The 16,098-nt window shown below is 48.5% G+C and overlaps 1 protein-coding gene across 1 annotated transcript in view; it reads right to left on the minus strand.

The window, feature by feature from the left end:
• VPS28 (VPS28 subunit of ESCRT-I) overlaps nt 1-16,098 on the minus strand; it is a 103,296-nt gene that overhangs the window by 16,109 nt on the left and 71,089 nt on the right. Inside the window, exon 4 of the mRNA XM_063948745.1 lies at nt 8,437-8,490. Within this exon, the coding sequence (XP_063804815.1) occupies nt 8,437-8,490 (54 nt within the window). The remainder of the gene's footprint in view (nt 1-8,436; nt 8,491-16,098) is intronic.

The raw sequence follows: 16,098 nt of genomic DNA on the forward strand, positions 1-16,098 counted from the left end.
TACTGACACTACAATACCAGACACATCGCCTCTCCTGGGCTTGTGACGTCACTAATTGAACCCTGGAGGACTGGCAACATGTGACGTGGTCCGATGAGTCCTGGTTCCAGTTGTGTCATGATGATAGTAGGGTTCGGGACTGCATATATCCCATGAGGCCATGGACCACAATTATCAACAAGTTACCGTGCAGGACGGTGGTGACTCCATAATGGTATGGGGTGTAGTCACGTGTCATGGTTTGAGTTCACTGGTTTGCATCATTGACCAGTAACTGCTATGCTGCATTGCTTGGTGACAATTCTCGGCCCTTCCTGAACTTCATGTTCCCCCACAACGATGGAATATTCCAGCAGGATAATGCATAGGACCCCCACAACGATGGAATTTTCCAGCAGGATAATGCACAGGACCCCCACAACGATGGAATATTCCAGCAGGATAATGCACCGGATCTCCACAACGATGGAATATTCCAGCAGGATAATGCACAGGACCCCCACAACGATGGAATATTCCAGCAGGATAATGCACCGGATCTCCACAACGATGGAATATTCCAGCAGGATATTGCACAGGACCCCCACAACGATGGAATATTCCAGCAGGATAATGCACAGCACCCCCACAACGATGGAATATTCCAGCAGGATAATGCACCGGATCTCCACAACGATGGAATATTCCAGCAGGATATTGCACAGGACCCCCACAACGATGGAATATTCCAGCAGGATAATGCACAGCACCCCCACAACGATGGAATATTCCAGCAGGATAATGCACCGGATCTCCACAACGATGGAATATTCCAGCAGGATATTGCACAGGACCCCCACAACGATGGAATATTCCAGCAGGATAATGCACAGCACCCCCACAACGATGGAATATTCCAGCAGGATAATGCACCGGATCTCCACAACGATGGAATATTCCAGCAGGATAATGCACAGGACCCCCACAACGATGGAATATTCCAGCAGGATAATGCACCGGATCTCCACAACGATGGAATATTCCAGCAGGATATTGCACAGGACCCCCACAACGATGGAATATTCCAGCAGGATAATGCACAGCACCCCCACAACGATGGAATATTCCAGCAGGATAATGCACCGGATCTCCACAACGATGGAATATTCCAGCAGGATATTGCACAGGACCCCCACAACGATGGAATATTCCAGCAGGATAATGCACAGCACCCCCACAACGATGGAATATTCCAGCAGGATAATGCACCGGATCTCCACAACGATGGAATATTCCAGCAGGATATTGCACAGGACCCCCACAACGATGGAATATTCCAGCAGGATAATGCACAGCACCCCCACAACGATGGAATATTCCAGCAGGATAATGCACCGGATCTCCACAACGATGGAATATTCCAGCAGGATAATGCACAGGATCCCCACAACGATGGAATATTCCAGCAGGATAATGCACAGGATCCCCACAACGATGGAATATTCCAGCAGGATAATGCACAGGATCCCCACAACGATGGAATATTCCAGCAGGATAATGCACAGCACCCCCACAACAATGGAATATTCCAGCAGGATAATGCACAGGATCCCCACAACGATGGAATATTCCAGCAGGATAATGCACAGCACCCCCACAACGATGGAATATTCCAGCAGGATAATGCACAGGACCCCCACAACGATGGAATATTCCAGCAGGATATTGCACAGGACCGCCACAACGATGGAATATTCCAGCAGGATAATGCACAGGATCCCCACAACGATGGAATATTCCAGCAGGATAATGCACAGCACCCCCACAACAATGGAATATTCCAGCAGGATAATGCACAGGATCCCCACAACGATGGAACATTCCAGCAGGATAACGCACAGGACACCCACAACGATGGAATATTCCAGCAGGATAATGCACAGGACACCCACAACGATGGAATATTCCAGCAGGATAATGCACAGGATCCCCACAACGATGGAATATTCCAGCAGGATAATGCACAGGACACCCACAACGATGGAATATTCCAGCAGGATAATGCACAGGATCCCCACAACGATGGAATATTCCAGCAGGATAATGCACAGCACCCCCACAACAATGGAATATTCCAGCAGGATAATGCACAGGATCCCCACAACGATGGAATATTCCAGCAGGATAATTCACAGGACCCCCACAACGATGGAATATTCCAGCAGGATAATGCACAGGATCCCCACAACGATGGAATATTCCAGCAGGATAATGAACAGGACCCCCACAATGATGGAATATTCCAGCAGGATAATGCACAGCACCCCCACAACAATGGAATATTCCAGCAAGATAATGCACAGCACCCCCACAACGATGGAATATTCCAGCAGGATAATGCACAGGACCCCCACAACGATGGAATATTCCAGCAGGATAATGCACAGGACACCCACAACGATGGAATATTCCAGCAGGATAATGCACAGGATCCCCACAACCATGGAATATTCCAGCAGGATAATGCACAGGATCCCCACAACGATGGAATATTCCAGCAGGATATTGCACAGGACCCCCACAACGATGGAATATTCCAGCAGGATAACGCACAGGATCCCCACAACGATGGAATATTCCAGCAGGATAACGCACAGTGTCATCTGTCCTAAATTGTCCAGAATTGAGTAGCATTCTTGAGGGTTCTGATGAATGGTGTGGCCACACATTCATGGGACATGGTGGAGAGATCTTTCACCTACAGATATCACAGAGCTGTGGGAAGCTATCCAGACGGCATGAGTCAACAACTGTCCAGAGGTCTTCCATCCACTGGATGCCATGTAGATTTGCTGAACTTTGCCGGGACAGTTCCTACACGATACCAGGCACCCAATCCATCAGATGCCAGTGGCTTTTGGCACATCAGTGTGTGTATATACAGGAGAGATGGCAGGAAATGGGTCCACACCAACCTCACCAAATGCTGAAACACACAGGCACACTGTGTACACATACGTACTAGTGTAACGGAACGACGCACACTGTGTATACATACGTACTAGTGTAACGGAACGACGCACAGTGTGTATACATACGTACTAGTGTAACGGAACGACGCACACGGTGTACACATACTTACTAGTGTAACCGAACAACGCACACGGTGTATACATACGCACTAGTGTAACGGAACAACGCACACGGTGTATACATACGCACTAGTGTAACGGAACAACGCACACGGTGTATACATACGCACTAGTGTAACGGAACAACGCACACGGTGTATACATACGTACTAGTGTAACGAAACGACGCACACAGTGTATACATACGTACTAGTATAACGGAACAACGCACACGGTGTATACATACGCACTAGTGTAACGGAACGACGCACACGGTGTATACATACATACATACATACACTAGTGTAACGGAACGACGCACACGGTGTATACATACGTACTAGTGTAACGGAACGACGCACACTGTGTATACATACGTACTAGTGTAACGGAACGACGCACACGGTGTATACATACGTACTAGTGTAACGGAACGACGCACACGATGTATACATACATACTAGTGTAACGGAACGACGCATTTAGTGTATACATACATACTAGTGTAACGGAACGACGCACACGGTGTATACATACGTACTAGTGTAACGGAACGACGCACACGGTGTATACATACATACATACTAGTGTAACGGAACGACGCACACGGTGTATACATACGTACTAGTGTAACGGAACGACGCACACTGTGTATACATACGTACTAGTGTAACGAAACGACGCACACAGTGTATACATACGTACTAGTATAACGGAACAACGCACACGGTGTATACATACGCACTAGTGTAACGGAACGACGCACACGGTGTATACATACATACATACATACTAGTGTAACGGAACGACGCACACGGTGTATACATACGTACTAGTGTAACGGAACGACGCACACTGTGTATACATACGTACTAGTGTAACGGAACGACGCACACGGTGTATACATACGTACTAGTGTAACGGAACGACGCATTTAGTGTATACATACATACTAGTGTAACGGAACGACGCACACGGTGTATACATACGTACTAGTGTAACGGAACGACGCACACGGTGTATACATACATACATACATACTAGTGTAACGGAACGACGCACACGGTGTATACATACGTACTAGTGTAACGGAACGACGCACACTGTGTATACATACGTACTAGTGTAACGGAACGACGCACACGGTGTATACATACATACTAGTGTAACGGAACGACGCATTTAGTGTATACATACATACTAGTGTAACGGAACGACGCACACGGTGTATACATACGTACTAGTGTAACGGAACGACGCACACGGTGTATACATACATACATACATACATACTAGTGTAACGGAACGACGCACACGGTGTATACTTACGTACTAGTGTAACGGAACGACGCACACTGTGTATACATACGTACTAGTGTAACGGAACGACGCACACGGTGTATACATACGTACTAGTGTAACGGAACGACGCACACAATGTATACATACGTACTAGTGTAACGGAACGACGCACACGGTGTATACATACGTACTAGTGTAACGGAACGACGCACACGGTGTATACATACATACTAGTGTAACGGAACGACGCAAACGGTGTATACATACGTACTAGTGTAACGGAACGACGCACACGGTGTATACATACGTACTAGTGTAACGGAACGACGCACACGGTGTATACATACGCACTAGTGTAACGGAAAGACGCACACGGTGTATACATACTTACTAGTGTAACGGAACGACGCACACGGTGTATACATATGTACTAGTGTAACGGAACGACGCACACGGTGTATACATACGTACTAGTGTAACGGAACGACGCACACGGTGTATACATACATACATACATACTAGTGTAACGGAACGACGCACACGGTGTATACATACATACTAGTGTAACGGAACGACGCACATGGTGTATACATACGTACTAGTGTAACGGAACGACGCACACTGTGTATACATACGTACTAGTGTAACGGAACGACGCACACGGTGTATACATACATACTAGTGTAACGGAACGACGCATTTAGTGTATACATACATACTAGTGTAACGGAACGACGCACACGGTGTATACATACGTACTAGTGTAACGGAACGACGCACACGATGTATACATACATACTAGTGTAACGGAACGACGCATTTAGTGTATACATACATACTAGTGTAACGGAACGACGCACACGGTGTATACATACGTACTAGTGTAACGGAACGACGCACACGGTGTATACATACATACATACATACTAGTGTAACGGAACGACGCACACGGTGTATACATACGTACTAGTGTAACGGGACGCACACTGTGTATACATACGTACTAGTGTAACGGAACGACGCACACGGTGTATACATACGTACTAGTGTAACGGAACGACGCACACAATGTATACATACGTACTAGTGTAACGGAACGACGCACACGGTGTATACATACGTACTAGTGTAACGGAACGACGCAAACGGTGTATACATACGTACTAGTGTAACGGAACGACGCACACGGTGTATACATACGTACTAGTGTAACGGAACGACGCACACGGTGTATACATACGCACTAGTGTAACGGAAAGACGCACACGGTGTATACATACTTACTAGTGTAACGGAACGACGCACACGGTGTATACATATGTACTAGTGTAACGGAACGACGCACACGGTGTATACATACGTACTAGTGTAACGGAACGACGCACACGGTGTATACATACATACATACATACATACTAGTGTAACGGAACGACGCACACGGTGTATACATACATACTAGTGTAACGGAACGACGCACACGGTGTATACATACGTACTAGTGTAACGGAACGACGCACACTGTGTATACATACGTACTAGTGTAACGGAACGACGCACACGGTGTATACATACGTACTAGTGTAACGGAACGACGCACACAATGTATACATACGTACTAGTGTAACGGAACGACGCACACGGTGTATACATACGTACTAGTGTAACGGAACGACGCAAACGGTGTATACATACGTACTAGTGTAACGGAACGACGCACACGGTGTATACATACGTACTAGTGTAACGGAACGACGCACACGGTGTATACATACGCACTAGTGTAACGGAAAGACGCACACGGTGTATACATACTTACTAGTGTAACGGAACGACGCACACGGTGTATACATATGTACTAGTGTAACGGAACGACGCACACGGTGTATACATACGTACTAGTGTAACGGAACGACGCACACGGTGTATACATACATACATACTAGTGTAACGGAACGACGCACACGGTGTATACATACATACTAGTGTAACGGAACGACGCACACGGTGTATACATACGTACTAGTGTAACGGAACGACGCACACTGTGTATACATACGTACTAGTGTAACGGAACGACGCACACGGTGTATACATACATACTAGTGTAACGGAACGACGCATTTAGTGTATACATACATACTAGTGTAACGGAACGACGCACACGGTGTATACATACGTACTAGTGTAACGGAACGACGCACACGATGTATACATACATACTAGTGTAACGGAACGACGCATTTAGTGTATACATACATACTAGTGTAACGGAACGACGCACACGGTGTATACATACGTACTAGTGTAACGGAACGACGCACACGGTGTATACATACGTACTAGTGTAACGGAACGACGCACACAATGTATACATACGTACTAGTGTAACGGAACGACGCACACGGTGTATACATACGTACTAGTGTAACGGAACGACGCAAACGGTGTATACATACGTACTAGTGTAACGGAACGACGCACACGGTGTATACATACGTACTAGTGTAACGGAACGACGCACACGGTGTATACATACGCACTAGTGTAACGGAAAGACGCACACGGTGTATACATACTTACTAGTGTAACGGAACGACGCACACGGTGTATACATACTTACTAGTGTAACGGAACGACGCACACGGTGTATACATATGTACTAGTGTAACGGAACGACGCACACGGTGTATACATACGTACTAGTGTAACGGAACGACGCACACGGTGTATACATACATACATACATACTAGTGTAACGGAACGACGCACACGGTGTATACATACATACTAGTGTAACGGAACGACGCACACGGTGTATACATACGTACTAGTGTAACGGAACGACGCACACTGTGTATACATACGTACTAGTGTAACGGAACGACGCACACGGTGTATACATACGTACTAGTGTAACGGAACGACGCACACAATGTATACATACGTACTAGTGTAACGGAACGACGCACACGGTGTATACATACGTACTAGTGTAACGGAACGACGCAAACGGTGTATACATACGTACTAGTGTAACGGAACGACGCACACGGTGTATACATACGTACTAGTGTAACGGAACGACGCACACGGTGTATACATACGCACTAGTGTAACGGAAAGACGCACACGGTGTATACATACTTACTAGTGTAACGGAACGACGCACACGGTGTATACATATGTACTAGTGTAACGGAACGACGCACACGGTGTATACATATGTACTAGTGTAACGGAACGACGCACACGGTGTATACATACGCACTAGTGTAACGGAACGACGCACACGGTGTATACATACGTACTAGTGTAACGGAACGACGCAAACGGTGTATACATACATACATACATACTAGTGTAACGGAACGACGCACACGGTGTATACATACATACTAGTGTAACGGAACGACGCACACTGTGTATACATACGCACTAGTGTAACGGAACGACGCACACGGTGTATACATACGCACTAGTGTAACGGAACGACGCAAACGGTGTATACATACATACATACATACTAGTGTAACGGAACGACGCACACGGTGTATACATACATACATACATACATACTAGTGTAACGGAACGACGCACACGGTGTATACATACATACTAGTGTAACGGAACGACGCACACGGTGTATACATACATACTAGTGTAACGGAACGACGCACACGGTGTATACATACATACTAGTGTAACGGAACGACGCACACGGTGTATACATCTCAATCTCCGCCCCCTTTCTCACTGGCACTCCTCCTGTCTTTTGTGTCCCCCCCGGCTCCGTGCAGACACCACGCCCTCTACTGTCCTTACCCAGGGGCCGGTCTTACTAACACAGAAAGACAACACTCATTTAGAGAAAACTAATAAGGATGTGATGCCGCTACTAGTGTGAATTTGGGGGAAGTCTCGTCACATGATGATGACACATAAATGAGACGGGTTTGGGGTTCTAGGCGACATGTAGAAGTATACACAACCTCTGTCTATGTAATCTATATTGCAGGAGAATTACCTCATCCATGGCTCGGATCTCTAAACGTAGTTTATCCATCACAGTAATGAAGAGCTGAAAGAAGAGACATCCAGATGTCACTATAGAAAGACACGGCAGATTGTCTCTCACACAGCAACAAAATCCCCCAATTCACCACACAGACCCCACCCACCTATCCATAGGCACGACAGAGGCCACACCCACCTATCCATAGCACCACATAAAGACCCCACCCACCTAACCACTGGCACGCACCACACAGACCCCACCTATCCATAGGCACCACACAGACCCCACCCACCTATCCATAGGCACGACAGAGGCCACACCCACTCATCTATAGGCTCCACACAAAGACCCCACCCACCTATCCATTGGCACGACAGAGGCCACACTCACCTATCCATAGCACCACACAAAGACCCCACCCACCTAACCACTGGCACGCACAACACAGACCCCACCTATCCATAGGCACCACACAGACCCCACCCACCTATCCATAGGCACCACACAGACCTCACCTATCCATAGGCACCACACAGACCTCACCTATCCATAGGCACCACACAGACCCCACCTATCCCATAGGCACCACACAGACCCCACCTATCCATAGGCACCACACAGACCCCACCCATCAATAGGCACCACACAGACCCCACCTATCCATAGGCACCACACAGACCTCACCTATCCATAGGCACCAGAGACCCCACCTATCCATAGGCACCACACAGACCTCACCTATCCATAGGCACTAGAGACCCCCACCTATCCATAGGCACCACACAGACCCCACCTATCCATAGGCACCAGAGACCCCACCTATCCATAGGCACCAGAGACCCCACCTAACCATAGGCACCACACAGACCCCACCTATCCATAGGCACCACACAGACCCCACCTATCCATAGGCACCACACAGACCTTACCTAACCATTGGCACGCACCACACAGACCCTACCTAACCACAGGCACCACAAAGACCCCACCTATCCATAGGCACCACACAGACCTCACCTATCCATAGGCACCACACAGACCCCCCTAACCACAGGCACCACAAAGACCCCACCTATATATAGGCACCAGAGACCCCACCTATCCATAGGCACCAGAGACCCCACCTATCCATAGGCACCAGAGACCCCACCTATCCATAGGCACCACACAGACCCCACCTATCCATAGGCACCACACAGACCCCACCTATCCATAGGCACCACACAGACCCCACCTATCCATAGGCACCACACAGACCCCACCTATCCATAGGCACCAGAGACCCCACCTATCCATAGGCACCACACAGACCCCACCTATCCATAGGCACCAGAGACCCCACCTATCCATAGGCACCACACAGACCCCACCTATCCACAGGCACCAGAGACCCCCACCTATCCATAGGCACCAGAGACCCCACCTAACCATTGGCACGCACAACACAGACCCCACCTATCCATAGGCACCACACAGACCCCACCTATATATAGGCACCAGAGACCCCACCTATCCATAGGCACCACACAGACCCCACCTATCCATAGGCACCAAAGACCCCACCTATCCATAGGCACCACACAGACCCCACCTATCCATAGGCACCACACAGACCCCACCCATCAATAGGCACCACACAGACCCCACATATCCATAGACACCACACAGACCCCACCTATCCATAGGCACCAGAGACCCCTCCCACCACACAGACTCATTGTACAAGAGTTGCAGAATGACAGCTCAGGTTCTCTACGTCTTACATGACGCATGGTATCTATAGTTATACTGTGGGTGATAACGAATGTGAGACACAATGTAACAGTCTAAAGCACAATCACATATTCATGTCCATATATTACAGCAATCTGGTAGACTTACCATGGAGAACGCTTTTTCTGCAAAGTACATAGGTTTCAAAGGGAAACATCGGGGGGGGGGGGGGGGGGGGGGTAGAGTTAGATCTGGATCCAGGCAACTACAGGCAAAGCTTTAGCTGTCTCAGGATGCATTGGGGCCTCCTCTATAGCCCCGCCTCCAGGCACTGGCGCTCAGTTTCATTAACCAGTCCAATACAGGAGCAGGTAAGAGAGACGGCAGATGTTAGTCACATAGAACCACATTCTCACGACAGGAGAAGGGACTGGCGGCTAATGCCATACAACCCAAAGAAGCTAGGTGTGTCACAGGGGTCACCCTGTGGACCCCAGTGTACCTTGCAGAAAGAGATTTAACCACAGTAAATCTACCGTAACTCTTATTTTCTGCAGCAAGGTACAAAGGGATTCCACAGGGAAACATCAGGGATGTCCTAAAGCAACTCCTCAAGGGAGGGGATGCGCCTGAGTGGATGTGAGAGTCCAGCGTCCAAAAGAAGCATCCTGGGAGGCGAATGTATCAAAGGCATAAAACCTAAGAAACATGTTCACTGAAGACCAAGTAACCGCCTTGCACAATTGTTCTGCGGACACTCCAAGGCGGGCCGCTCAAGAGGGTCCAACTTACCGGATACAATGGGCCTTAACCGAAGTTGGAATTGAAAGACCAGCTTGCATGTAAGCTTGTGCAATCACCATTCTAATCCATCTGGCCAGCTTTGTTTATTAGCAGGCCAGCCACGTTTGTGAAATCTAAACAGGACAAAGAAGGCATCAGACCGTCTAATGGGTGTTATACGGAGTCTCTTGAAGAGCCTTCAGTACAATGGACATGTCCCATGGAGCCACTAGAGGGACATAGGGAGGTTGAATACATACCACGCCCTGAAGGAACGTGCACACATCAGATATGGAGTCAATCCTGCGTTGAAACCATACCGACAAGGCAGAGATGTGTACCTTGAGAGAGGCAAGCAGAAGGCCTAAGTACAAACCTCTCTGGAGAAAAGCCAGAATTCTGAAAGTTCTGAACTTAGAGACATCATAATTCTTAGCATCACACCAGGTGAAGTAAGAATGCCAAACACTATAATAAATCCGGATACAGGCAAGGGCCCTGCTGTAGAAGGTCTTGTCACAAAGGAAGCAGAATAGGACGCTCTGCCAAGATTTCCTGTAGGTCTGAGAACCAGTGACGTCTAGGCCATGCTGGAGCGATCAGAATGAGAATTCCTCCTTCTTGTTTGAACTTCCAAAGGACCCTGTGCAGAAGAGACACTGGAGGGAATATGTAGGGCAGACGAAAATTCCACGGAACTGCCAATGCGTCCACGAACGTCGCCTGAGGATCCCTGGTTTGTGATCCGAAGACTAGAACCCTGTGATTGTGTCGAGATGCCATGAGGTCCACGGGTGGGAGGCCCCATCTGTCTACCAGGAGTTGGAAGACTTTGGGATGAAGACCCCACTCCCCAAGGTAAACGTCCTGGCGACTGAGGAAGTCTGCTTCCCAGTTTAGGATGCCTGGAATGAACATTGCCGATATGGTTGGTAGATGGCGTTCCGCCCATTGAAGGATCTTGGACACTTCCAACATTGCCATCCGGCTTCTGGTACCACCTTGACGGTTGATGTACGCCACCGTGTTGGCATTGTCTGATTGACTTGAACAGGCCTGTTCTGTACCAGTGGAAGAGCCAGAGACAGTGCACTGAACACTGCTCTCAGTTCCAGAATATTTATGTAAGCAGGGATTCTTCCTTGGTCCAATGACCCTGAAAGGAGTGTTGCTCTGTCACCGCCCCCCAACCCCGAAGACTGGCGCCCGTTATTAGTAGGACCCAGTTGGGGATCCAGAAGGGATGGCCCACGCTAAAGTGCTGGTCCTGTAGCTACCAGGACAGCGGCGGGCGAACCTCCGGAGTTAAGGAGATCATCTGAGATCTGACCCGATGAGGCCGGCATTCCACTTGAAAAGGATCAAATGTTGTAGAGGGCGGGAATGAAACGGAGCGTACGCTATCACGTCGAAGGACAACAACATCACACCAAGCACTTGCATCGACGATTGTACTGACACTCTGGGACGACGAAAGAAGTTTTGTATCCTGTCCTGAATTTTAAGGACCTTGTCTGGGGAACAGTCTTTGTGGGTGTCCAGAAGAGCCCCTAGGTGTACTATGCTCTGAGATGAAACCAGGGAGGACTTTCGCCAATTTATCAGCCACCCGTGGGCTTGAAGGAAAGTTACTGTCAAATAGGAGATGTCCGAGGAAAATTTCCTGTGAGTTTGCAGGATCAGAAGATCGTCCTAGTATGGCAGGATTCTGATCCCCTGGCGACGGAGGTAAGCCGTCATAACAGACACGACCTTGGTAAAGATACGAAGAGCTGTTGCCAGTCCAAATGTCAGAGCCTGGAATTGGTAATGTACCTTGCCAATAGCAAGTCGCAGGAACTGCTGATGCGACTTCGAGCGCAAAGTTTCCATACGAAACTGGGATACTCTCAAACTTGTTCAAAGATTTGAGGTTGAGTATAGGCCGGTGTGACCCGTTGGGTTTGGGTACCAAGAACAGGGTCGAGTAATAACATCTGCCTCTTTGGGACTGAGGAACTGGCACAACCACCGCTGTATGAAGGAGGGACTCTACCACAGTTTGCAAACTTTGCACCTTCAGCGGGTCTGATTGAAGGCCCGTGGTGAAGAAATGGTGAGGGGGACGTCCCTTGAACGAGACAGTGTACCCGTGATAGACAACTTCTAGCACCCAAGCGTCCGAAGTGGTTGTGTGGCAGACCTGGGCGAAATGGAGAAGTTGGGGTCCCCTGGGGGAGGCCAGTCCTGTCAAGCTGCAGGCTTGTCAGGCGTAGAGACAGGCTGACGGTTTGCCCAGGGCTGTTTAGCCTTGGGCTTGGAGGGTTTGGGATTGCGAGACTGTCTAGGATATGACTAAAAATGTGCCCTCAGAGCCAGTCACACTCAGGAGGGCTCCAGTGTTACTTCATGTTATTTTTATTTTATCTTTATTATTTTTCAGACAGGCACCTGGCAAATGCCTGTCTGCCATGAGGGACTTGGGGGGGACCCATCCAGAACTTATAGAGAGGTATGGCCCCCGGACATCGGTCCTGGGGGGGGGGGGGGGGGGGAATCTCCCACCACAGCCATATAGAGGGCTTGCGCTGGAGTTCCGCAGCCTGCCGCCAACCCCTTACAAATCCCAGACAAGGTAGTCACTCGGGTAGTTACCTGTGTTTTTCAGTAAATCACAAAAGTCAACTGTTACGGTCCCTGTGTCCTCTGAACTGAATACCCAGTTTAAAGAAGCCTGGGTACATCCAAATAAGAAATTCCAGATCCCTAAGAGATTTTTGTCCTCATTTTCATTTCCTCCTGAGGACAGGAAGCTTTGGGATCATTTCCTCCTGAGGACAGGAAGCTTTGGGAAAATTCACCTACGGTGGACCCCTCAGTTTTCAGTCTCTCTAAAAAAATATTACTTCCGGTCACGGGGGCTACCTCTTTAAAGGACTCCACAGACCGTACGATAGAAGAAACACTAAACAATATACATACCGCGGCGGGAGCGGCCTTGCACCCGGTCATTGTTGGCTGATGGGATACTAAGGCCATAGAGAAGTGGGCTGAAAACCTCACAACCGGTATCCAAGAGGGTAGATCCCCTGATGAACTGGTCACTTTAACACAACACATACAGGAATCAGCTGCTTATTTGTGTGAGACTACCAAGGAGATAGGTCTGATTAACTCCCATATAACTGCAATGTCAACTGCAGAGCCTTGTGGCTTCGTCAGTGGACAGCAGATGCTGAGTCCAAACAGGGAGTGGAAGGTTTACCTTTTACTGGTGAGGCTTTGTTTGGAGAGGAATTAAATAAGTGGATCACACAGGCTACTGCTGGTAAATCCACTTATCTTCCGTCCGCTGCTCCACCACTGAGATGTGCATATTCTGGTCCATCTTTCCAATCCTTTCATTCCTTTCGTACTAACAGATTTATAGGCAGAGCCAGAGGTGCCTCAAACGCTGTTCATGGCTCCAGAGGCCGGGGGACGTAAAGCAGCTCTTACAGGCCAACAAGAACAAAGCAGTTGTACCACGTCACAAAGCCTATAGCATGACGCTCTCCTTCTGCACCTGGGAGATCTCAAGGTAGGAGCAAGTCTCAAACATTTCAGTCAAGTTTGGAAAGAATCCTGCCAGGACACCTGGGTCAAGGATGTGATCTCCCTGGGCTACAAAATAGAATTCGAACTGACCCCGCCTCACAGGTTTTTCACTTCAGGTGTACCAGTTTCCTCGGAAAGGGAGGCCATAGATAGGCTCCTGCTAGCAGGTGTAATTATCCCAGTTCCTATTCATCAGAGGAACAGAGGTTACTCCAACCTGCTTGTTGTGCCGAAACCGGATGGTTCAGTCAGACCCATACTGAATCTGAAGTCCCTGAATCCATACCTACGGATCTTCAGATTCAAGATGGAATCTCTACAGGCAGTCATCACAGGACTGGAGGAGGGGGGAATTCTTGGTATCCTTGGATATAAATGGTCAGGTTCCCATCTCCACATGCACTACCTCGTCTGCCTGTCACCACAGACAACGATATCCCTACTGTGGTGGTTACAGTCCTCCCATCTCGTGAAGGGTTGAGTATTTGTAACGCTAAATTGGACGTTGTTGGCAACGGATGCGAGCCTCAGGAGCTGGGGAGCAGTGACCCGGGGGGCTCAGTTTCAGGGAAGATGGTTAACACACGAAGATACCCGCCCAATAAACAACTTGGAACTAAGGGCAATTTATAACGCCCTACTTCAGGAATTCTAGATACTACACAATTGGGCCATTCAAATTAAGTCAGACAACTCCACGGCAATGGCGTACATCAACTGACAAGGCGAGACACAGTGCAGGGCTGCAATGAGAGAGGTAGCCAGAATCCTTCTCTGGATAGATAGGCATGCCACGGCGATTTCGCCCATATTTATTCTAGGTGTGGACAACTGAGCAGGCAAGATCTCCACCCGGGAGAATGGGGTCTTCATCCTCACATCTTCCAGCAGATAGTATCCCGATGGGATTGGCCGCAAATAGACTTGATGGCATCACGCCACAACAAAAAGCTTCAGTGTTATTGCTCGAGGACAGGAGACCCACAAGCGACAGCTGTGGACGCCTTGACGACGCCCTGGAATTTTCAGATTGTCTGTTCCCTCCATTCCCTTTACTGCCAAGAATCTTACGGCGAATGAAGAAAGAGGGTTCAGGTGATTTTAATTGCCCCGGACTGGCTTCGCAGAGCCTGGTACGAAGATCTCTTCTCCCTGTTGGCAGACAACCCCTGGCCCTTGCGCCTGAGGGAAGATCTTCTTCAGCAAGGCCCATTTGTCTATCCAAATTGACAATGGCTACGTTTGACGGCGTGGAAGTTGAGAGTGAGATTCTAGCCAGGAAGGGCATTCCGGGGGCTGTTATCCTGACTATGCTGCATGCTAGAAAGGCTGTCACGTCACGAAACTACCATAGAATATGGAAAACGTATGTCTCCTGGTGTGATAGCCGCCACTACCCACCCGCGGTTTTAAAATTAGGTCGTTTCTTGCATTTTCTCCAGTCTGGAGTGGATGTTGGATTGCGTTTGTGCTCACTGAAAGTTCAGGTGTCGGATTGTCAATCTTTTTCCAGGAAAGATTTCCATTAATCCCGGAAGTTCAAATATTCCTTAAGGGCGTGCTTCACTTGCAACCCCATTTTGTACCTCCCACGTCTCC

This window comes from Pseudophryne corroboree (genome assembly GCF_028390025.1).
Source record: "Pseudophryne corroboree isolate aPseCor3 chromosome 2 unlocalized genomic scaffold, aPseCor3.hap2 SUPER_2_unloc_2, whole genome shotgun sequence".
Taxonomy (NCBI): domain Eukaryota; kingdom Metazoa; phylum Chordata; class Amphibia; order Anura; family Myobatrachidae; genus Pseudophryne; species Pseudophryne corroboree.